Source organism: Gracilinanus agilis, chromosome 4 (assembly GCF_016433145.1).
Source record: "Gracilinanus agilis isolate LMUSP501 chromosome 4, AgileGrace, whole genome shotgun sequence".
In the NCBI taxonomy this organism is placed as follows: Eukaryota; Metazoa; Chordata; class Mammalia; order Didelphimorphia; family Didelphidae; genus Gracilinanus; species Gracilinanus agilis.
The window spans coordinates 243920247-243943953 of NC_058133.1; the positions used below are offsets into that span (position 1 = coordinate 243920247).

The 23707-nt window shown below is 34.2% G+C and overlaps 1 protein-coding gene across 1 annotated transcript in view; it reads right to left on the reverse strand.

Annotated features, from left to right (window-relative positions):
* The window catches only part of TBCD (tubulin folding cofactor D), a 522548-nt gene that overhangs the window by 167259 nt on the left and 331582 nt on the right, over positions 1-23707 (reverse strand). Inside the window, exon 18 of the mRNA XM_044675187.1 lies at positions 2557-2637. Coding sequence (XP_044531122.1) covers positions 2557-2637 — 81 coding nt within the window. The remainder of the gene's footprint in view (positions 1-2556; positions 2638-23707) is intronic.

Consider the following 23707-nt stretch of genomic DNA (forward strand, 5'->3'; position numbering starts at 1 on the left):
GATATTTATTATTTCACATATAATTCTCTTTTTCAGTTCTGCTTTATATATGGAAATATTCTTTTCTGGGGTAACTATTAAGTTCAGATTTTTTTTAAGGAGTCAAAAGGGTATGGAAAAAAACCAGGGAAATAGAAGTTAGGGGGAAAAAAACCAGGATGGGTTTATCAAGAATAGGTCAAGTCAAAGAAATCTCATCTTTTTTGACAAGATTACTAAACTAGTAGTTAAGGGGAATGCAATGGATGCAGTTTAATAAATTTTAGCAAAATTTCTGATAAATTTATCTCATACTATTTTGTGGAGAAAATGAAGTGATTTTTGTGGAGAAAATGAAGTGATAAGGATGAGATAATATAATCTGATGAATTCAGAACAAACTGCTAGTCTCTAAGAGTTGTTGATGATGTCTTTGTGAGAAAGGGTACTAAGTAGAATACATCAAGAATCTTTGCTTGGCCTTCTGCTATTAACGTTTTCATCAGAGACTTGGATAAGGGCATAGATGGGTATGCCCATCAAATTTCTGATGGCACAAAGCTGAGAAGACTAACATGCTGAATGAGTCACGATCCAAAAGGATCTTAATAGATTATAGTAATGGGCTGAATCTTATAAGAAGAAATTGAACAGAGATAAATGTAAACTGTCATACACTTCTTGGGTACAAAAATCAACTTCAGAAGCAAAAGATGCAGGAGGCATGGTTAAAAAGCAATTGTTCTTAAAAGCATCTGAAGGTTTTAGAGGACAGTAAGCTCATGTTTTGAGTTTCCTTAAGGAGATTAGTCTCATTACACTCTATCCCCAACAAACTTCATCTGGAATATCTAGTTCAATTCTAGGAACCACATAAGGTAAACAATGATAAATTGTAAAATGTACAAAGGAAGACAGTATTGTGAAAGGCATTGAATCTACTATGGCATTTGAGGATTGGTTAAAGAAATTGGACATATTTAGCCTAAAGCAATCTAGTCAAGGCAGTTATTTCAAGGGCTAGAGGAGATATTAAGCCTTGCTTTAGGTACAGAAGTGAAATCAGTAACAACAAGTAGAAACTGTAAAAAGTGGGGGACAGCAAGGTGGCTTGGTGATTTGAGAGCCAGGCCCACAGAGGAAAAGTCCTGGGTCCAAATCTGGCCTCAGCCTTCTAGCTGTGTAAACCCTGGGCAGGTCACTTAACCCCCATTGCCTAGTCCTTACTACTCTTTCACCTTCGAACCAACACACAGTATTGATTCTAAGACAGAATGTAAGGGTTTAAAAAAAAGAAAAAAGAAATTGTAAAAAGGCAGATTAGAAATTGCTATAAGGAAAAACTTCCAAATAATCAGAACTCTCTAAAAGAGGAATGAATATGCTACCTTTAGAGGTTCCCCATACTTGGAGGTGTTACCTCTTCATATGATTAGATATTTTAATTTCATATTGGTAGTTAACCTTGCACTATAAGATATATACACAACCCTCTGAAATGTAGAAAGAAGAAAGAAGAAAACCTAGAAAGTGTTCTAGTAGGAAGTAATACAAGAAAAAGATGAAATGAATATTAATAAATTATTGTAAGAATTTTCAGCTTCAAGAATACAAAAAACCTAGATTTCATGTCCCAATTTACATTCTACTCTTTAATTATCCTCATCTGCTTATTATTTAGCATCACTTAATGGACATTTGAAAAGAACTGACCATCTCAAAAGCTGGGTCACAACTACTCCTGACATCAAAAAGAACTCTGTACAAGGAAGAGCAGTGACACCTGCCTGTTATCTGGAATGGAGAACAATCATGCAAAGTGAAGTGGTTTATTTCCTCCTGGGCTTAATGGTGCATCTCTCTTTAGTGCCAATTTAGAAATTAAAGCATTCCAGTAGTACAAAACTTTCTACAAGAAATTAATTCAATCTTCTCATACTCAGCTTTAATGTCTGGAAACACTAATAATCTGTTTATGTTCTGGATTATATACCTAGAGTTTTCTTTTGAAGTATTAGATTTAACTACCAATGAAACGTTGAGATACTTTATGACTGCTACTATAATTATGAAAATTGCTATTAAAAACCTGCTTATCTTGTTATGAGACAACTCAGATGAATAATAGCTGTCATCACCGTTCTGAGTCAGGATGGTGATACAATGTGTGTGTGTGTGTATATATATATATATATATATATATTGGCATGGGTAAGCCAGGTAAGAACACTTAAAGTTACCTTGACATTAAACTGAACTTAACTTTCTACCATCATGCCTATACAAATCCATTTATAAATTTATGACCTTAGAAACAATATATTAAAAATTCTCAAAAGGGATTTTAAAAAAAAGATAATCCAATGACACAATAGGCACTTAACAGGTCTATAGTCCTTTATAAGAGATCATTCTGCGTACCTAAATTCATTATGTATGTTTTGGAAAATAGTTGAAGAAACATGAATGATCTTATTTAAGGCTTTTAAGTAAAATTTAGTCATTTATGTTTGAAGAGGAGAAAAAATTATTTTTTAAAGGATGAGAACATACAAACACATACTCAGAGATACCTACCCATCCCAATGGTTGATTTTCATGTTAATAAGATGGTCTATCATTGATTTAGTATATTCAGCAAAGCCAGCAATATTCACACTGAAAAATAAATCACATATGCTTATGTTAACATTTTTTAATTATTCAGATTTAGATTTCAGCATATTCTGATATTATATGCGACCAGGTCAAAGCAGAAGTCCAATATGGATTATAATTCAATCAGTGCCAAATCCACAGAGAAAATGGACTGAAAGGTCTGGTAGTCAGAGATTTCCAGGGACATCCTAAAGTGAAAATAAATTTCTAGGGCAGCCCATCATTTGACTCTTACTTCATAGAGCTATGAAGAATTAAAGTGTATCCCTGGAATACCTCTGGATTGTGTTTATGTACTGACCTTCAAGGTTAATATAAGTCCTGGGACTATTGTGAAAGAGAATTCTTTACCCTATTGTCTATCCAGAGTTAACACTAACTTAAGTATCTCACTAGAGACTAAAGACAGAATTAACTCTCCTTTGTCTACCTTTTAAACTGAATCACAAAAGACTGAACACCCTACTTAGTGCTAGGTGAAAAGCCAGGAGGACACTTGGAGAACTCCATCCTTTTTTTAACTCAATCAGTCAGAAACTTATGAATTCTTTTAAGAGTTCACACAAGAGTTCACATCCTCAGAAACCAAACCTTTTTGATAAGAAATTGACCTTCAGAAGGTAAGAAGTGGATCCCACAGACACTGCCCCCTGGGCAGTGCCACACAATTTGGAACCTGAGATTGGTCCCTATGAAGAGGGGAGGAGACAAGAAGTCACCATAAAAGCAAGCCCTGAGCTCCCTCAGAGGAGATGGTCTTTGAGAAGATAGTCCAAAGAGACTGTCTTCTGGAGATAGTCTTCTGACTGGGGAAGAGTCTTTGAGGGAGCTTTGCTGGAGACTGCAATTTGAATCATGGGCTTGGAGCTCAGCTTCAACTTAGACTCTGACTCCTGGACTACTTCGTTGAGTGAGCAAAAGGCTGACTCCCTTTCTAGTTTCCTGAGAGACTAGCTTCCATCTTGGAGGAGGCCTCATGGTTACTCACTACCGGCCCTCTTGGCTGAGGACTATTATAGGTATTTCCTCTAATCTCTTTCACATTTCTCTACCTTATTGTTTCCCCTCTATTTTGGTAAATATACTTTTGACTTGATATATAATGATTTTGATGACCATGTTATTTCATATAATTTAAGTCCAACCATTAAATTTAACCTTTACACTATGCATCCTTAACTTCACCCCTATCACCTTCTGCCTTGCCCATTTCTGCTCCTACTATTCTTTTACCATCCAAACCAAATCACCAGAGGCCATACTTGAAAAGAGCTATATCACTAGGCTCTGTACTCCCTAGGACTGTGTATTCTCATTTTTACTCCAGCTACTTTCTGTCCTTTCACTTCTTTCTATGAGAACTGGTCAAATTAGTATTAAAAAAGCCTCTGGAAAGGGTATGTTAATGGACCTCCCAATGGTCTTACTCACCTTTTTTAGTAACTTCCCAAACCATAACTCATTTCTTTGTTCACACTGAATGCTGCCACCTTAAGGGCAAGGGTGCCCTCACTTTTATATTTGTATCCCAGTTATTAGGCAGACAGTAAGTATAAAAACATTTTTCCATTTATTCATTCTATGAGATATATTACTTAATTTACCTAAATTTAGATAGGGATTTAGCTTTAGATATAAGATATCTCAGAGATCATAAGATAAGATTATAGATCTAGAGCTTGAGGGAACCTTACATGTCACTAAGTACAGGTCCCTCATTTTAAGATAATGAAATTGAGACCCAAAGGAGTTAAATAACTTGGTAAAGGTCGCATAGGTAAGAAGCATATGACATAAGATTTGGGTCTCTATGACTCAATGTCCTGCACTCTATCCCAATATAGCAACAGTGTATATCTTGAGCACCTGGCTATTTGGTTAATCAACAGTCTTCATTATCTCTATGAGCAGACCTACCCAGATTTTTCTGAGTTATAATATAGTTTGTTAGTGCTAAAGTTATGCTACAAATGAACTTTCCTAAATTAACATGCATGCATTTTTGACAAACCAAACAATATTGAATCATGTATGTATTTTTAATTTATTAATTTAATTTTTTAATGTATTAATTTCCTAAAATTAAGCAACTGTACTTTAGATAGAGAGGAGTTCTAAAAGTAGGTGATAAAGCTATATCTCACTTAAAATTAGGGGATTAGAAGGACAAAACCTAGTCAAAGATTTCATGAAGCAAGTCTAAGGTCATGTGTTACTAAGGAATAGGCAAAATTCAGTATGGACTATAATGCACAGGTAAAGAGGTATCAAAAAGGAAAAAAAAAGGGAAAAAAGACCCTACAACAAACCATTTTTTTTTTCCTGAACTGCAGAAAGAACACTAACGGGATACTCACTGACAGTCAGATAACCTTCTAAATTTACAATGCTTCAGCTCTGAATAGTGGCAAGAATTATACATCATAATATAATACATGTCAGTAACTTAAATTTGCTGTAAAGCATGCATTTCTAAATATATCTAACTCCCCTATGATCTACAAGCAAGCCTAAGATTAGAATGTTACAGGAATACCCGATTAAGATCTTTCCAAGGAACCAGTTGCTAGAAACTTGGAGGAAACATCTGAAATAAATGAAAACAGATGAAATCTAATAGTTTAAATATATCACTGTAACGATTAAAAATGATAAAGGCTGACATTACAAGAGAAAATAATATTTTAATTGCCATGGCCATGTTGATAAAGTATATAATTAGACCACACGCCTGATAAAAGCTCTTCAAAGATACCACCAGTGCCCATCCTCCCTACATAGCCAAAGAGAGTCGTCTCAAGCCCGCCCTCCGAATTTAAGCTGCGCTGTACGTTGGTTCCCGTTGTCTGACGTTATCAGGTCAGAAACTGGAAACCCATTGGATCACGGGGAATGTAGTCTCAAAGTTCTCCACATGTCCACGGGAAGTTTGTAAGATACTTTTAAATGGCACCTCCCTGAATTCCAAACACACATCACGTAAAAAAAAAAATTATCAAAGACGATAAATCAACCTTTTCAAGTTTAAAAAAGGTTTTCCAACAGTCAGAGACTTACTTACTGGGTATATATAGGCAAGCAAGAACCCATCATTTCTGACTATATACTCCAAGGCTGCTACTGAGCAGCAAAAAGCAGGTAATTTTTCCCTTTACCCTGAACACTACCTCTGACTCCTGACCAGTGATGCAGGAAAGCCTGTGCAAAAAGAAGATACCAGTAACTGCTATCCAATTCCCACCAAAATAATAGCACCCTTCTTAATAGCAGAGAATGGAAGAACTCTATGTCTAGCCTGAGGACAAATGAAAAAAAAAAAAAAAGCAAAAAATGGTAAAGATCCAATAACATCTCTGATAACATTCATCTTTGTGCTTAACAGTTTACAAAGTAAGTTCAAATACATTATCTTATCTGAACCTCTCAATACTCTTGATGGGTTAAAAAGGAGAATGAGATGAGGAAACTTCAGCTTACCAAAAGTCAAAATTTTTAGCAAATATCAATATTGAAATATTCAATGAAGAAAAGAAAAAGGAAACTGAGCTATTAGTACAATTTTAAGTGCACATTAAATTTAACAAGATAACATGAAAACATCCCTTCTTAACTGGGTTGGCTTCTAAATTTCTTAATATTCTTCTGCCTTAACACTATTTTCTTCATCTCTGATTGACAATCATATGCAATCACTTGCCTGACATCATGATTATATCTTGAAAATAAAAGTAATCTTGAGTAACAAATAACTATAGTCAAGTAAGAAAAATTCACACACTGACAGTCTCTGTAAATATATGTCTCACTGAGCACCTCCAATCCATCATCTCTCTACCAATAGGTGGGAAATATACTTTCTCATCAGGCTTCTACTATCAAAATTGGCCATAGCATTGAGCAAAATTCTTAAGCATTTAAATGCTGCTTTCCTTTACAATATCAAAGTCACTGGATATTCTATTCTCTTGGTTTTGTTTGTTTTACTCTTCAGCAGTTCACGCCCGTTTTCCCAGGTTTCTGGGATCCAATACTTTTGGTAGTTTCTTCCAGTAATATTCCATTATAACATAACATAATTTGTTCTGTTTTACAATTAATGGGTACACACATTTGTAATCATTTTAACAAAAAGTGTTTATATAGCTAGGTGGCACAATGGATAGAACTTCAGCCTGGAATCAGGAAGGCCTATATTCAATACTGTCTCAGATACTTAGCTTTGTGACCCTAGACAAGTCACTTAACCCTGGTTACCTCAGTTTCCTCATCTGCAAAATGAACTGGAGAAAGAAATGGCAAACCACTTCAGTAACTTGGCCAAGAAAATTGGAAATGAGATCATGAAAAATCAGAAACAATAACAACCAACAAACAGTAACAACACAAAGATATTTTTCATACATGGGTCTCTTTCCTTTTATTTTTAATTCATTGAGATTTTAGCCTCCCAATGGTTACTGCTAGAACAAAGGGTATGAACAATTTTATGACTTTTGAAGTAAAGTTCTGAATTGCTTTCTAGAACAGCAAAACCAATTTATAACTCCACCAAACAAATATCTACTATGTGCCAGGCCCTATGTTAAGTACTGAGAATACAAGGCAAGGTAAGGCAAAAAAAAGTCCCTGTAAGGAGTTCACAGTCTAAGGAGAGGGAAATATGTAACTATCTAGCACATACTAAAGCTAAGATTAAAAAGGGAACAATTAAACCCTTTAAACATCTATTAGCCAATTTGTCTTTTAAAGCTCTCATTTCCAAGCTAAATAAAGAGTTGATACAAGTAATAAGAAAAAGAGACTTTACCTAACTGATAAATGATCTAGGAATAAGAACAGAAAGAAGAATGGGAAAGAAAGAAACTCATGACGATGCATACATAGCCAAGTAAAAGATATGCTCTATAAAAAACAAATTGGAAATCCTCAGAATCAAAGGAGAAATTAATAAAATAGAAAGAAAGCCATTGAACTAATAAAAAAAGTCAAGGCACTTGTTTTATTAAGAAAATGGAGAAAATATTAATTTGACTTTTAAAAAAGAAAGAAAACCAAATTAACAGTATTAAAAATGAAAAAGGCGAATTCACAACCAATTAAGAGAAAATTAAAAGTAATTATTAGGAGTTATTTTGCACAATGATATACCAACAAACATGACAATTTAAGTCAAATAGATATTTTTTAAAAACATAAATTGCCCAGACTAATCAAAGAGGAAATGTCATACTTAAACAGCTCCATCTCAGAAAAAAAATTGAACAAGCAATCAATAAATTCTCTAAGAAAAAATCCCCAGGGCCAGATGGATTCACAAGTGAATTCTACCAAACATTTAAATTACAACACTATGTAAGCTCTTTGGGAAAATTGGAGAAGAAATTCTACTAAATGCTTTTTATGACATTAATATGGTGCTGATAACTAAACCAGGAAGATCAAAAACAGAGGAAAAAAATTATAGACCAATCTTCCTAACGAATATTGATACAAAAAATTAAATAAAATGCAAACAAGGTAATAACAGCAATATATTACAAGGATCAAATACTGGACCAGGTGGGTTTTATATCTGTAATGCAGGTCTGGTTCAGTATTATAAAAACAAACAGCTTAAATGACCATATGAATAATAAAACCAACAAAAACCATATGATCCTATCAATATATTCAAGAAAAGCATTTGACAAAATACCACATCCATTCCAATTAAAAAACACTAGAGAACATTGGAATAAAGAGCTCTTTCCTTAAAGTTATAAATAGCATCTATCTAAAACCATTAGTAAGCATTATCTGTAATGATCTGTAATGCAACAATAATAAGCTAGAAAAAAACCTTCCCAATAAAATCAGGGGTGAAGGAAGGATGCGTATTAGCAACACAACTATTCAATATTGTATTATAAATGCTAACTATAGCAATAATAAGAAGAAATTGAAGTAATTAGGGCAGGAATAAGAAAAAAAGTGATCACTACTTGGACATGATGTGATAGTATAGGTGGAAAAGTCTAGAGAATCAACCAAAAAACTAATTGAAATAATCAACCATGTTAGCAAAGTTGTAGGTTATAAAATAAACCCACATAAATTATCAGTATTTTTATATATTAGCAATAAAATCCAACAGCAAGAGATAGGATGAGAAATTATTTATTTTTTAAATGTCTTTATTTTACTTTAATAACAAATTTTCACATAAGTTTTCCAAAGTTATATGGTTCATGTTGCTTCCCTCTCTTCTTCTCTCCTTTCCTGGAATTGACAAGTAATTCAATCTGAGTTGTTCATGTATTATTTGGTGAAGAAGGTGCAAATCAACCCTGCAAAGCCTTACTGCAGAATTTCTGACAGTTGAAAAGGGTTTAGAACCCTGACTAGAGGCAGTTGATCCTGGAGACACGATGAGAGTAGGAGGGTCAACTGAGCTCTATCTTTGGACTGAAAACCTGGCCTTGATTCTGCAGCTTTTCTCTTAAGATTTGTAGCTTAGCTAATTCCTCTGGATCTCCCTCACCTTCCCTATCCCAACCATCATTTCCCTTCCTGAGTTTCCTGTGGGTTTTTGGAAGAAGGGTGGATCTGGGTGGTAGCATTCAAACTTTGTAGATTTAGTTTTCCCCATAGACAAGTAGGGCTTAGCCTTGATACAAATTATCTCCTGAATCATTGTATGCAATTTTCCTAACCTTAAAGGCAACAAAACCTCCTGAGACTGAGAGAGGCAAGTCCTTCTCAGTCTCTCATTCCTGTGTCCCTCCCCCACCTGAAGCTTCTCCCTAGGCGGTTGTTAGAGTTACCTTGTATCCCTCTGTCCTTTACAATCAACCCTGAAACTCAATAAACCCTGTTGTTCACTTAATCAAACCTTTGGCTAAATCATTGGTTGATTGATAAGAGAGGGAGAAGGGGAGAAAGGAATAGTATTCTCTCTGGGTCCTGAGGGAGTTGGAGGCGTCCATTTTGGAGGAAGTGGTGATCTCTATACTTCCTCTGGACTCTTCCTTTGTGAACCGGAGAAACTGACTCTCTAGTTAGTTTCAAGCCATTTCTGGCTAGCCCTAACCTTTTGTCTGTAGAAGTGCCCTTCCTACCTGGTGGGCTCAGTCTGTTTCCCTTCATTGTCTCTGTCTCAAACCTGTATACCCAGTCTGTGTCTCCCTGCTGCAGCTGCCTGCCCAATTACCTCATTCTCTTCAGTGATTTATATTTCCCCCTAAACTCAGTCATTCCCTTACACCTCCTATCACCTCAATTCACTACCTCCATCACTGTACCCTCCTTTCCCACCTACTGACTTAGGAACCCACAAACCACTGTGCCTTATCCCCCATTGCAAACTACCTTATCACCTTACCTGTTTTATCCCCTTATTAGCTCCAGCCTTTAGTCCCTTATTACAACTAGCTTATTACAACCTACCTGCCTATTCCCCCTATTACAATTATCACATAAAACATTTTTATATTATTCATTTTTGTAAGTGAATAATCTTATAAAACCAAAACCCCAAATAATAAAGCTAAATAAACAAGTGATAAATCCTATGTTTTCACCTACATTTCTACTCCAACAGTTCTTTCTCTAGAGGTGGATAGAATTCTTTTTCATAAGTCCCTCAGAATTGTCCTGGATCACCTTGTTGCTGTTAGTAGCAAAGTCTATCACATTTGATCATGCTACAATATTTCAGTTACTGTGATTAATGATCTTCTGGTTCTGCTTATTTGACTCTGCATCAGTTCATGTAAGTCTTTTGAACTGTCTTTGAAATCATCCTGTTCATCATTCTTTATATCACAATACTGTTCTTTCACCATTATATACCACATTTTTTTCAGCCCAACTGAGGGGCATCCCTTTAGTTTCCAATTCTTTGCCACCATAAAAGGTACGGCTATAAATATTTTAGTACAAATGGGTCTTTTCCCATTTTTTAAAATCTCTTTGGGATATAGACCTAGTAGAGGTATTGCTAGATCAAAAGGTATGCATTCTTTTATATCCCTTTAGTCATAATTCCTAATTGCCCTCCAGAATGGTTGAATCAATTCTCAACATCACCAGCAATGAATTAATGTCCCAATTTTGCCACATTCCTTCCAACATTTATTATTTTCCTTTACTATCATACCAATCTGGTGGTACCTCAGAGTTCTTTTAATTGGCATTTCTCTAATCAAAAGGGATTTAGAGTATTTTTATATGATTATTGATAACTTTGATTTTTTTTCATCTGAAAACTGCTTGTTCATATCCTTTGAACATTTATCATTTGGGGAATGACTTGGATTCTTACAAATTGGACTTAGTTCTTCACATATTTGAGAAATAAGATAATCAGAGAAATCTGTTATAAAATTTTTTTCCCTGTTTGTTGCTTCCCTTCTAATCTTGGTTACTTTGGTCTTCTTTGTACAAAACCTTTTTAATTTAATAAAATAAAAATTAATCATTTTACAGCTTGTAATGTTTTCCATCTCTTGTTTGGTCATAAATTCTTCCCTTCTCCATATATATGTTAGGCAAACTATTCTACATTCCCATAATTTACTTACAATATCACTCTTTATGCTTAAATCATATAACCATTTTTACATTATCTTGGTATATAAGTTTTATAATTTTATAATTTTACCAGCATTTTTTGTCAAATAGTGAGTTCTTATACCAAAATCTGGAATCTTTGAATTTATCAAACACTAGATGGTTGAGATCAATTGACCCTAGTCTATTTCATTGATCCACCTTTCTATTTCTTAGCCAGCACCAGATTGTTTTGATACAGTTTAAGATCTGGTACTGCTAGGCTATCATCCTTCACATTTTTTTTCATTAGTTCCTTTGATAGTCTTGATCTTTTGTTCTTCTAGATGAATTTTGTCTTTTTTTTCTAGTTCTATAAACAGTTTTTTGGTAGTTTGGCACTAAATAAGTGAGTTTAGGTAGGATTGTCATTTTTATTATATTAGCATGGCATACCTATGAATAATTTGTGTTTTTCAAATTGTTTAGATCTAATTTTATTTGTGTGAAAAGTGTTTTGTAATTGTGTTCATATATTCCTGTCTTTGTCATGGCAAATAGATTCCCCAAAATTTTATATTGTCTGAAGTGATTTTAAATAGTTTCTCTTTCTAAACTCTTGCTGCTGATTTTTGTTGGAAATGTATAGAAATGCTGATGATTTATGTGGGTTTATTTTGTATCCTGCAACTTTCTAAAGTTATTTCAACTAGCTTTTTAATTGATTTTCTAGGATTCTTTAAGTATACCATCATATCATGTGCAAAAAGTGATAGTTAAAGTTTCCTTATTGCCTACTTTAAATCCTTCAATTTCTTTTTTTTCTTTAATTGCTAAAACTAGTATTTCTAGTATATTAGGGAAATTGGTATGTAATTTTCTTTCTCTGTTTTTGGTCTTCCTAGCTTAGGTATGAGTACCATATTTGTGTCATATAAAGAATCCTTCTTTCCTTATTTTATTGAATAGTTTGAATACCATCTGGAATTAATTCTTCTTTAAACGTTTGATAGAATTCCCTTTGAATCCATCCGGCCCTGGGGATTTTTTCTTTGGGAGTTCCTTGATGACTTGTTCAGTTTTTCAATTTATTTTTCTGACATGGGATTATCTAAAAATTCAATTTCCTCTTTTTAACATTATCTAGGCAATTTATATTTTTGTAAATATTCATCCATTTCACCTAGGTCAGTGATGGCAAACTTTTTAAAGAGAGGACCAAAGGAAAGGAAATGCTCATCTGTCAATCTGTTTCTAAGGCAACTCTTTCGAAGTTTCATTGTATTGTATCCTACTTGTTGTATTCGTCAAATTAGGAATAATGTCATGCCAGCAGAGAGAACATTTCAGGCGGCCACATATGGCCTACAGGCCATAGTTTGCCCATCACTGCCCTAGTACATTGTAAGTCTTTGAGTATGTACCATGTATGTATATGTGCTACTGAAAAGAAGGTATATTCCTTTGTATCCCTGTTCAATTTTCTCCAAATATCTATTAAATCTAACTTTTAAAATTCTAACTATTAAGCTATCTAAACTAAACTAATTAAAATTCTAACTATTACATCTAAATAAAATTTCATTCAGCCTTTATTTCTTTCTTATTGTGTAGCTAGAAAACCACTCCCAAAGTTTGCCCTATCTCACATCCTATTTTATGTGCATACTTTGCATGATGAAGGGGACAGAAGTAAAAAGGTGGGGTGGGTGAGGGGAGGTTGACACAGAGGTGGAGAGGAAGTTCTGGTGCCTGCTGTGCACTCGAAGGCTTGTGCAGCGTTTGGCAGGCTTCCTGATTCAGCTCAGAATATTTAGCTAGGTGAAATTTTCTGTCCCTTTCCCATATTTCCCTTTTTTTTCCTATATCTCCATTTTTATTAAAAACTTAATTGTTAAGAGCTACAAAGAGAGTCCTGATTTGAGAATTAATTTTGTAAACAGTGACTATACTCTTTTTTTAAGTAATTAATTTAATTAATAATTTTAAATTAATATTTAATTAATTTAATTTAAATTCAGCCTATTTTAATAATTAATTAATTTGAATTTTATTTGGTTTGAATAATATTCAATCAATAATTTAATTAATTATTTTACTGCCATTAATTGCATTATTTATTTTTAGGTTAGAATTATCTAGTTCTGATGGGGGAAGGCTGGGGTCATCCACTACTATAGTTCTACTATCTATTTCCTCCTTAAGTTCCTTTAGTTTCTCCTTTAAAAATCTGGATGCTATATCATTTGGTGCCTATATGTTAAGTACTACTATTTCTTCATTATCTATAATGTCTTTTATCAAGATGTAATTTACCTTCCTTCTCTTTTAATCAGATTTTTTTTTTAAATTAAAAACCCTTACTTTCCATCTTGGGGTCAATACGGTATATTGGTTCCAAGACAGAGTGGTAAGGGCTAGGTGATGTGGGTTAAGTGACCTGCCCAGAGTCACACAGCTGGGAAGTGTCTGCGGCCAGATTTGAACCTAGGACCTCCCATCTCTAGGCCAGGCTGCTACCCAGCTGCCTCCAATCAGATATATTCTTGCTTTAGCTTTGCCTGAGATCATAATTGCTACTCTTGCTTTTTTTTTTTTTTTTGGTCTCTGTTGAAGGCCTATAGATTCTGCTCCAGCCTCTTCTTTACTCTGTGTGTTTCTACCTGTCTCAAATGTTTTTCTTGTAAACAACATATGGTATGATTCTGGTTTTTAATTCACCATGCTATCTGCTTTATTTTATGGTTAAGTTCATCTTTATTTCCTTCCTGAGTTTCTAATTGCATATTTGATATGTGTCTTCTCTTACAACATGAGGAATATGGAAATACATACTGAATGACAGCATTTGGTATAACCTATTTCAGATTATTTACCACCTTGGAGATGGGGTAAGGAAGGGAAGGAGGGATACTGAATCACAAAATGTCAAATAACAATTATCTAAAATTATTTCTATATTCAATTGAAAAAAATATAGGAAATGTCTGAGGCCACATTTGAACCCCGGACCTCTCATCTCTAACCTAGCTCTCTATTCACTGAACCAACTATTTGCCCCTTTTCAAGCATTTTTGAATAAAAGATAAAAATTAAACAGAAAATTTGCCATCCAAACACAACACTCAAAAGTAGCATAAAAAAGTAAATAAGAAAAATCATAGGGGATTCAATAAGGTTCAACTTATTTAAATGTTAAATATTTCTATATGGGACAGTGAAACATGCAATTTCTAAAAACTATATCATTACTAGGTGAGTTAGATAGAATGCATAGACAGAGGAAATGGGTGTGAGTCAACTATTTTGCGATAATATAAAAAAATGAAGGAGTGAGAAAGAAGGATGCATTGGGAGAAGAAAAAAAGAAAGGAAGAATGAGAAAAATTCTCACATAAAGTAGACACACGCAAGAAAGAATTTTTGTAGAAGAAAATGGGAGTAGGGTGTGGATAGCAACATTTGAACCTCACTCATCAGAATTGGTTCAAAGAGGGAATAACATACACAATGAATTCAGTATAGAAATCTATCTTGCTCAAATGGGAAGTAAAAAGTAGAAGAGAATAAGAGGAGGGCAGTAAAAAAGGCAAATCAAATTAAATGAGGCAGTGGTCAGAAGCAAAAAAGAGTTTTAAAAATATATATTTATTTCATTGCTACATTTAAATACCCATTTAATGTTCTCCCTACCCTCCCTCTTTACAGAAAACATCGACTGACAAAAAGATATATATATATAACAATATTTATATTTATTCTTTTATATATTATTCTTTCTCTGAAGGCAGAAATATAAAAGTCATTTTAAAATAGTATTTCTGTTGATATATATACATATACATAAAATGCTCATGAAATTTCATGTATTTGACCATATAGGTCTTTCCATGTTTTTCCAAAATTAACCTGTCATTTCTCATGGCACCACAGTATTCCATCAACCATATGCTATTGCTCATATAATCATTCCTCAATTGATGGGCATCCCTTCAATTTTCAGTTCTTTGCCACCCCAAAGAAAACTGCTACAAATATTTTAGAATATGTAGGTTTCAGGACAATCCAGAGGAATTTATGAGAAAGAATGCTATTCACATCCAGAGAAAGAACTGTGGAAACAGAAATGCAGAAGAAAAACATATGATTGATCACATAGTTTAATTGGGATATGACTAAGGTTTTGATGTTAAAAGATAAGTCTACTGCAAATATGAATAACATGGAAATAGGTTTTGAACATTGATACATCTATAACCAAGTGGAACTGCTTGTCGGCTTTTGGGGGAGATGGGGGAGGGGGACAGAGAATAGTGAATAATGTAACCATGGAAAAATAGTCTAAAAAAAAAAAGAACACGTAGGTTTGTTTCCTTTTCCCCTTATCATCTTAGGACATAAATAAATAAATGGTATTGCTGGGTCAAAAGGTTTTATGCCTCTTTGAAAATAATTCCAGACTGCTCTCCAAAATGGTAAGATGAGTTCACACACCCACCATGTATCAGTGTCCCCATTTTTCCACGTCCCCTTCAGCATCTGTCTCTTTTGTCATTTTAGTCAATCTAATATGTATGATGAGATAATATTTCACAGTTGTTTTGATTTGCACTTCTCTAATCAACAATGATTTAGAGTATTTTTTTTCATATACTTATATATAGCTTAGATTTTTCATCCAAAAACTGTGTTATCAGAAATTTGGGGGTCTTTGAACTATGAGTCCACTGGCTTCCTGTTGTTATGCACTGATGTAGACAAGGGGATAAAACTGAAGGGCGGGCGTTCCTGGTGCTCTTTCCTTCCTATGGCAACTTAGAGTGGGCTATTTAAACAGCCTAAGCTAGCATGGCACATTGTTTGATTTTATTATTTATTCTTTACTCCTAGTAATTACTAATAAATCTTACAAAAAACATAATATTTTTAAAGTTATTGTTATATATTAATTTCATTTTTTACAATGATGGCGACCCAAAGTTTGAGAAAGAATTCTCAATTTTTTAAGATAGCCTAGGTAAGATAAATTTTGCAAAGCCACGTTTCTCCTGCCATGGATTTTCACCCTCCCCCCACCCCAAGAACTCTGAGAGAACTCCAAACTCTCTACAGAGCTGCTGCCCTGCTCCTGCCATTTTTGTGTTTTTGTGTTTTCTCTTTTTTCCTGTTTTCCCCAGCCAACAGACTGCTTTTGTTTGACTGGCTTTTCTGGGAGCTCTTGGCTGAAAGGGAAAAGCCACTTCTCTTGCCAATCCTTGCTGCTACTGATACAGACTCCTGCTGATAACTCCAAGCTGCCTGGTGTTCCTGATCCCTTTGGCTGTCAATCCAACTGTCTGCTCAGGCTGCCCACCTCGCCCCTCCCAGGAAGAGGAGCCCTTGCTGCTGCTGCTGCTGCTGCTGCCAATCCCAGAAGCTACCTGGCCATTCCTGGAACTGCTGCTGATTGGAGTTGATCTCCAGAGGCTTGGAAAGTATAAATCCCTCCTTTACATTGTGAATACTGGAGTCCTTACTCACTGCTTGCTGCTTGCTGCTTGCCTTAGAAGCCCAGGTATGTTTCTCTTAGGCAATAAATAGCCTCCTAAAGGGTTTGTACCTGAGGAGAGCTTCTAACTCTAACTCACTGTCCATGTGGCAGGGAAAGCTTGTGGCCCCTAGAATTTTACCCCAAAGGGGAAGGAAAGTTACTCTTCAAAACAGGAAATAGAATGGCAAGCACAGCCTACTGTATGAAAGAGGAGAGCATTACCTATTTCAAACAGATCTCAGTTTTAGCACATTTTTTCTTCCTACCATTCCTGGGAACACTGTTCCTTGCTATTATCTTGCCTGAGATTCAGGGGAGAAATTCATCTCCTTAAAACCCCTTGCCATTTGGGCCTGCCCAGACAAGAAAATAGATCTAATTTGGAATTCCTCCATTCTATATTCAACAAGGAATTCTCCATCACTATGGGAGATCTCAAAGCTCTGACAAAAAGAACTGGAATGGATAGAGAAAAAGGAACTTTAAAAGAGTCTGGAGGTGAAATTAGTAAGCCTTTTCAGACTCCATTGTTTTTTTAAAATCTCTATATCTTACTGTACTTTGATGACTGTGCTTTACAATTTAATTTTGTTGTTTTAAGTTCATATGTTAATCTGATCAATATCTTTCTGTTACACATACTGGAGACAGGTCTATAAACTGTTACAGTCCCATACCAGAGGGAGCAAGATGCCCTAGAGGCTTAGTTACTCTGTAATGGTTTATAATCTCATCCAGAAGGTGTGAAGGATTTTATCTTGTAAAGTCTAAATTGGTTTTTATATTTGTAACTCTTCAATTTACTCTACTCCACCAGAATGATCTAAATTCTTGGTGACATTTTAGACCCCCCCCCCCAAAAAAAAGTTTTTTCATCAGCTTTGTGGTTTGTTTGTTTTTTCTGGGCTCCCTCACCACATTTGGATTATGGCAGCAATAGATTTTGTTAAAAATATCTCAGCCAAGGTTGAAAGAATTGCTACATCTGTTGAATTCGTGACAAGTATCTATCAGTTCATAGATTTTTTAAAATATCACAAAGCAAGTGGCTAATAGAAACTCATGTGAATCCTATATGATAGTGGGTTTATTTGCTATTGTCATTAAATGTGTTATTGTAATTTGGGGGAATTTTGGTACTTCTTTGAATGTGCATTATCTACTATATTACTGTTTTTATAAATCTGCTATTTTGTGAAAAGCAATTGCACTCATAGTACATCATGACCAAGTTTTAAAAGGAAATGGATCTCATTTTTTGGTGAGAAACCTTTGTGTTCTACCACTTCTTGGCTGACACAGAGTGTCGCTGGTTCTAAGCTATATATTTTGATTTTTAAAACATTCTTTTTATTATTCTTTTCCCTTGACAGTATTGACTCCAATTCAGAAGGTAAGGGTTTAAAAAAATTTAATTAGAACCTAAATAACCTAATCCTAAAGAACTCAAAGAAAAATCAGTAATTATATTTAAGATAATGAAAACAACAAAAGAATACAACAAAATTTGCAGGATGTTACCAAAGCAGTATATAAGAAGAAATTTATCTCTAAATGCTTTCATTGATAAAGAAAAGAGAGAGACAGAGAGACAGAAAGAGAGAGAGAAAGAAAAAGCAGATAAATTAATTTGGCATGTAACTAAAAGATTAGGAAAAAAAACACAAACTAGAAATCCCAAATTAAACATTCTGGAGGAATTAATCTAATGAGAAGATTTAAAATGAAGATAAAATTATAAATAAAACTAAAAGCTGGTTTTATGAAAAAAAAAACCATAATAAAATAGATAAATCTTGACTAATTTGATTTTTTAAAAGATGAAAATCAAATTGTCAATATCAAAAATGAAGAAGATGAATGTACCACTAAAGAAGATGAAGTTAAAGAAATCATTAAGGAATTATTTTGCCCAATTAAAGAGAACTTGCAAAAAAAGGTAAATTATCCTGATTAATAGAAGATGACATAGAATATTTGTTTTTTAAACCCTTACCTTCTGTCTTATAATTGGCACTATGTATCAGTTCCAAGGCAGAAGGAAAAGTACAGGCTAAGCAAATCAGAATAAGTGGAGAATGACGAATTACCCAAGGCCACACATCTAGGAAGTATCTGAGGCCACGTTTGAACCCAGAACCTTCTGTCTCCAGATATAGTGCTATATCACTGAGCCATGTAACTGCCCTGGAAAAAGAATACTTAAATAACCCAGTCTTAGAAAAGTAAGTCGAATAAGTCATATTCCAAATTCATAAAGGCAATAAAACTATACTGGTCAAAGACTTAAACCTTTCCCTCTCAGAACTAGAAAAATCTAACCATAGCCATAAATGAGCTCCTAAGAAACAATCCCCTGGACCAGATGGATTTAAAATTAATTTTACCAAACATTTAAAGAATAATTAATTCCAATATTACATAAACTGTTTTCAAAAATAGGTAAACAAAACGAATTTCCCTAATGAATATCAATGAATAATTTTTTTTAAATACAAGTAAGGAGATTATAGAAATATATCAGAAAGATCATACACTATGACCAGTAGTATCTGTTTAAAACAAGAGCAAGTTTTATCTGTAATGAGGATAAACTTTGCAATAAAATGAGAGGTAACATAAGGGTTTCCATTATCACCACAATATTATGCTAAAAATGCTAGCTATAAGACAAGAAAAAAAATTAAAGAAATTAGAATAGGCAATAAGAAAACAAAACTACTACTGAATGCAGATGATTTAATGGCATACTTACAGAACAGTAGAGAATCAACTAAAAAGCTGATTAAAGTCATTAACAGCTTAGGAAAAGTTGCATAATATAAAATAAGCTCACATAAAACTATCAGCATTTCTATAAGTCACAAAAAAGGCAGAAAGATAAATTCTTTTTTAAATGACTACAGACAATATGAAATACTCAGGTGTTTACCTACCAGGACAAACCAAGGAACACAATTATAAAACACTTTTCACACAAAGATAAATTTAAACAAGTGGAGAAATATTAATTGCTCATAGATGAACCAAGCTAATAATAAAAATGGCAGTTCTTCCAAAATTAATTAACTTATAGAACCCCCACAAATAATAATAATAAAAAAATCTAATCTGGAAGAAGGAAGGGCCAAGCATATCAAATAAATTAATGAAAAAAAAATGTGAAGGAAGGTGGCCTTAGCAGTAGCAGATTTATATTATAAAATAGTAATCATCAAAACAATCTGTTACTGGCTAAGAAACACAGTGATATATCAGTGGAATAGATTAGGTACATAATACATAGCAGTAAATGACCACAGAAGTCAAGTGTTTGATAAACCCAAAGATCTAAGCCTTGAGGTTAAGAACTCTCTTTTTTAAAAATATAATTTTTAATAATTATATGCAAAAACAATTTTCAACATTTATTTTAAAAAGTTTTGGGGTCCATATTCTCTCCTTTCTTTGCTCTGCTCCCAAGATGGCAAGCATCTCAATCTGGGTTACACATGAGCAATCATACAACATATTTCCATAATTGTTACGTTGTAAAGACTCCTATTTTTTAAAAAACACACAAAGAAAATTAAATGAAAAATAGTATGCTTTGATCTGCATTCAGATTCCATCAGTTCTTCTCTAGAGGTGGATAGCATTTTTCAGCATGAGTCCTTTGGAAATGTCTTGATTGTTGAGGACAGTTGACTTTCCGTACAATATTGTGTTTACTTAGTATAATGTTCTTATGATTCTGCTCATCTTATTTTGCATCAAAAAACTCACCTTTTGACAGAAAGTAGAGGGGAAACTGGAAAGAAGTTCGGAAGAAACTAAGTATAAACAACCATCTAATATCATATATCAAGATAAAGTCAAAATGAGTGCATGATTTAGAGATAAAGGGTGATATATATCATACTGGAGAAGGGAAGATTTGGCCCGTCATATCTAAGGATATGGGAAGAATTTATGACCAAACAAGACATAGTGGACATTACACAAGAAGTAAAAATGGATAATTTTGATTCCACAGATTTTTTTTTTAATTTGCACTAACAGAATGAATGCAGCCAAGAGCAGAAGGAAAACAGGAAATGGGAGAAATTTTTTAAAGCAAGTTTCTCTGATGAAGTGTCAGGAGCCACTCAAGAGAAATAGGGTCATTTAATAGAATCTTTTTATCTGGACCCCATCAAGATCAACGTAGTTTGGCAAAGCCCTACGCTTGGCTTTTCTGTCCTGCAGATCAGGAAGCAGACAGGATGGCTTATCTGAGATAAAAATATGGTCCCCTCTTTTTGACTCCTTTTATGATCAATACCTTTTCTTACTGGAAAAGCATTATAACCTAATTTTCTAGGATAGCCTCAAATTTTATAGAAAGCCTCTAAGTACCATATAGTAAACCAGCAGTTAAGGAGTTAAAAAATTTTCCCCCAAGCTGAATAAAGCAGAAATTAGCAGAAGCTGCTCTGTATGTTTTTCCCTGTTCCAGACATCCCAAGGACAAGGCCTGGAAGGCCAGACAAATTCCACCCTCACTTAAATACTTTCTAATGACTAAATATACCCCACAATCTTAAAGGCTCATTCTTTAAGTTAGCTTTTGAAGGAAGCTTTTTCACTAAAATAGCATTTAAATAAAGTGAGACTCTTTTTTGACCTTGGACGTTGTCTCATCTGGGCATAATCTTCATGAGAAAAAATTTTTGTAAGTCATACGTCAATCATGATGTAACTGTAACCATGGATGTCTGTTTGGCTGCAAACTCAATTGTGCTTTGTAAGAAACTGCTCTTGAAAGATGTAGATAATAAATCCCGAGCTCAATGCTTGTAAGAATAGTCATGAGCTAACCCATTAGCATGGAAGTTCTCATTTTCTATTTCATCCTTATTCATCCAAAGCCATCCAAACACCATTCGAATCCTTGTTAATATAGAGCTGAACCTCTATAATGAAGATTTCATTTCTCAAATATATAGGGAACTGTGAAAGGAAATTTTCAACTCTGTTTATTTTAACTTAGTCAAGAACTTGGAGTTTTTTTACGTTTAGGCACTTAAAGAACTTTTTACTAGAAAAGGAAGTTCACACTCTCCAAGATGGAAAGTGGATCCCACAAGCACTGACTCCCCTAGGCAGTGCTAGGCAAATTAAGGAACTATGATTGGTTCCTGAGATGTGATGTGGGAGAGAAAAGTGCTTATAAGGTGAGACCCAACAGGAAGTCAGGCACTCTGATTTGGCTTCTGATTTTGGCTTCCTGATTTGGACTTTGGATTCTGATGGATACTCGGATTCTGCATTTGATTCTGCATTGGTGGCTTTTGCAGAAGAGACTACTGTGATTCCTAGCTGGAGATTGGAACCTGAGGGAGGCTTTGTCAGATTTGAGCTGGATTCCCCCCAATCGGCAATTAAAGAGTATTTAGCTGGGCAATATTTTCTACCTCCTTCCTACATTTCCTTCTCTTTTCTAGATCTCCTTTGCTGTAATAAAGCTACTTAAAGCTACTAATAGCCCTGTGACTTAACAGGTAATTTTTGTAAACCGTGACCACAACAACTTTTTATAACTCTCAATTGGACCAAAACCCATTTTAAATCTTACAGAACTGAGTCAAATTTATAAATTAAGAGTTATTCTCCGGTTAAAAAATGGTCAAATGGCATGAACAGTTTTCAGAAGCAATCAAAGCTATCTACAATTATGTGGGAAAATTATGTAAATCATGCAAATTAAAACAACTCTGAAATACTGTCTTATAGCAATCAGATTGGCTAATATGATAGAAAAGGAGAAAGCCAAATGCTGAAGGGGATATGAAAAAACTGGGACCCTAATGCATATGTTGGTAGAGCTGTGAACTGATCTATCCATTCTAGAAAACAATTTGGAACTACATCCAAATGAATATGAAACAAATTCATTTTATGACACAAATATGGTACTGATTCCAAAGCCAGGTAGACCAAAAACAGAGAAAGAAAACTATAGACCAATCTCCCTAATGAACATAGATGCAAAAATCTTAAATAGAATATTAGCAAAGAGACTCCAGCAAGTAATTACGAAGGTCATCCACCATGATCAGGTGGGATTTATACCAGGAATGCAAGGATGGTTCAACATTAGGAAAACCATCCACATAATTGACCATATCAACAGTCTAACAAACAAAAATCACATGATCATCTCAATAGATGCTGAAAAAGCCTTTGACAAAATACAGCATCCATTCCTATTGAAAACATTGAAAAGTATAGGAATAGAAGGACCCTTCCTAAAAATAATAAACAATATATACCTAAAACCATCAACAAGCATCATCTGCAACAGGGATAAATTAGAAGCCTTCCAAATAAGATCAAGAGTGAAACAAGGATGCCCATTATCGCCTCTATTATTCAACATAGTAGTAGAAACACTAGCAATAGCAATTAGAGAAGAAAAAGAAATTGAAGTTATCAAAATAGGCAAGGAGGAGACTAAGCTATCACTCTTTGCAGATGATATGATGGTATACTTAAAAAATCCTAGAGAATCAACTAAGAGGCTGGTAGAAATAATCAACAACTTTAGCAAAGTGGCAGGATACAAAATAAATGCACATAAATCATCAACATTTCTATACATTTCCAACACATTAGAACAGCAAGAGATAGAAAGAGAAACACCATTTAAAATCACCCTAGACAATATAAAATACTTGGGAATCAATCTAACAAAACAAACACAGCTATTATACGAAAACAACTACAAAACACTTTCCAAACAAATAAAACTGGACCTCAACAATTGGAAAGCCATTAACTGTTCATGGGTAGGACGAGCTAACATAATAAAAATGAACCTACCAAAATTAATTTACCTATTTAGCGCCATATCTATCAAATTACCAAAAAACTTCTTTACTGAATTAGGAAAAACTATAACAAATTTCATTTGGAATAACAAAAGATCAAGAATATCAAAGGAAATAATGAAAAAAATGTGAAGGAAGGGGGCCTAGCAGTACCAGATAT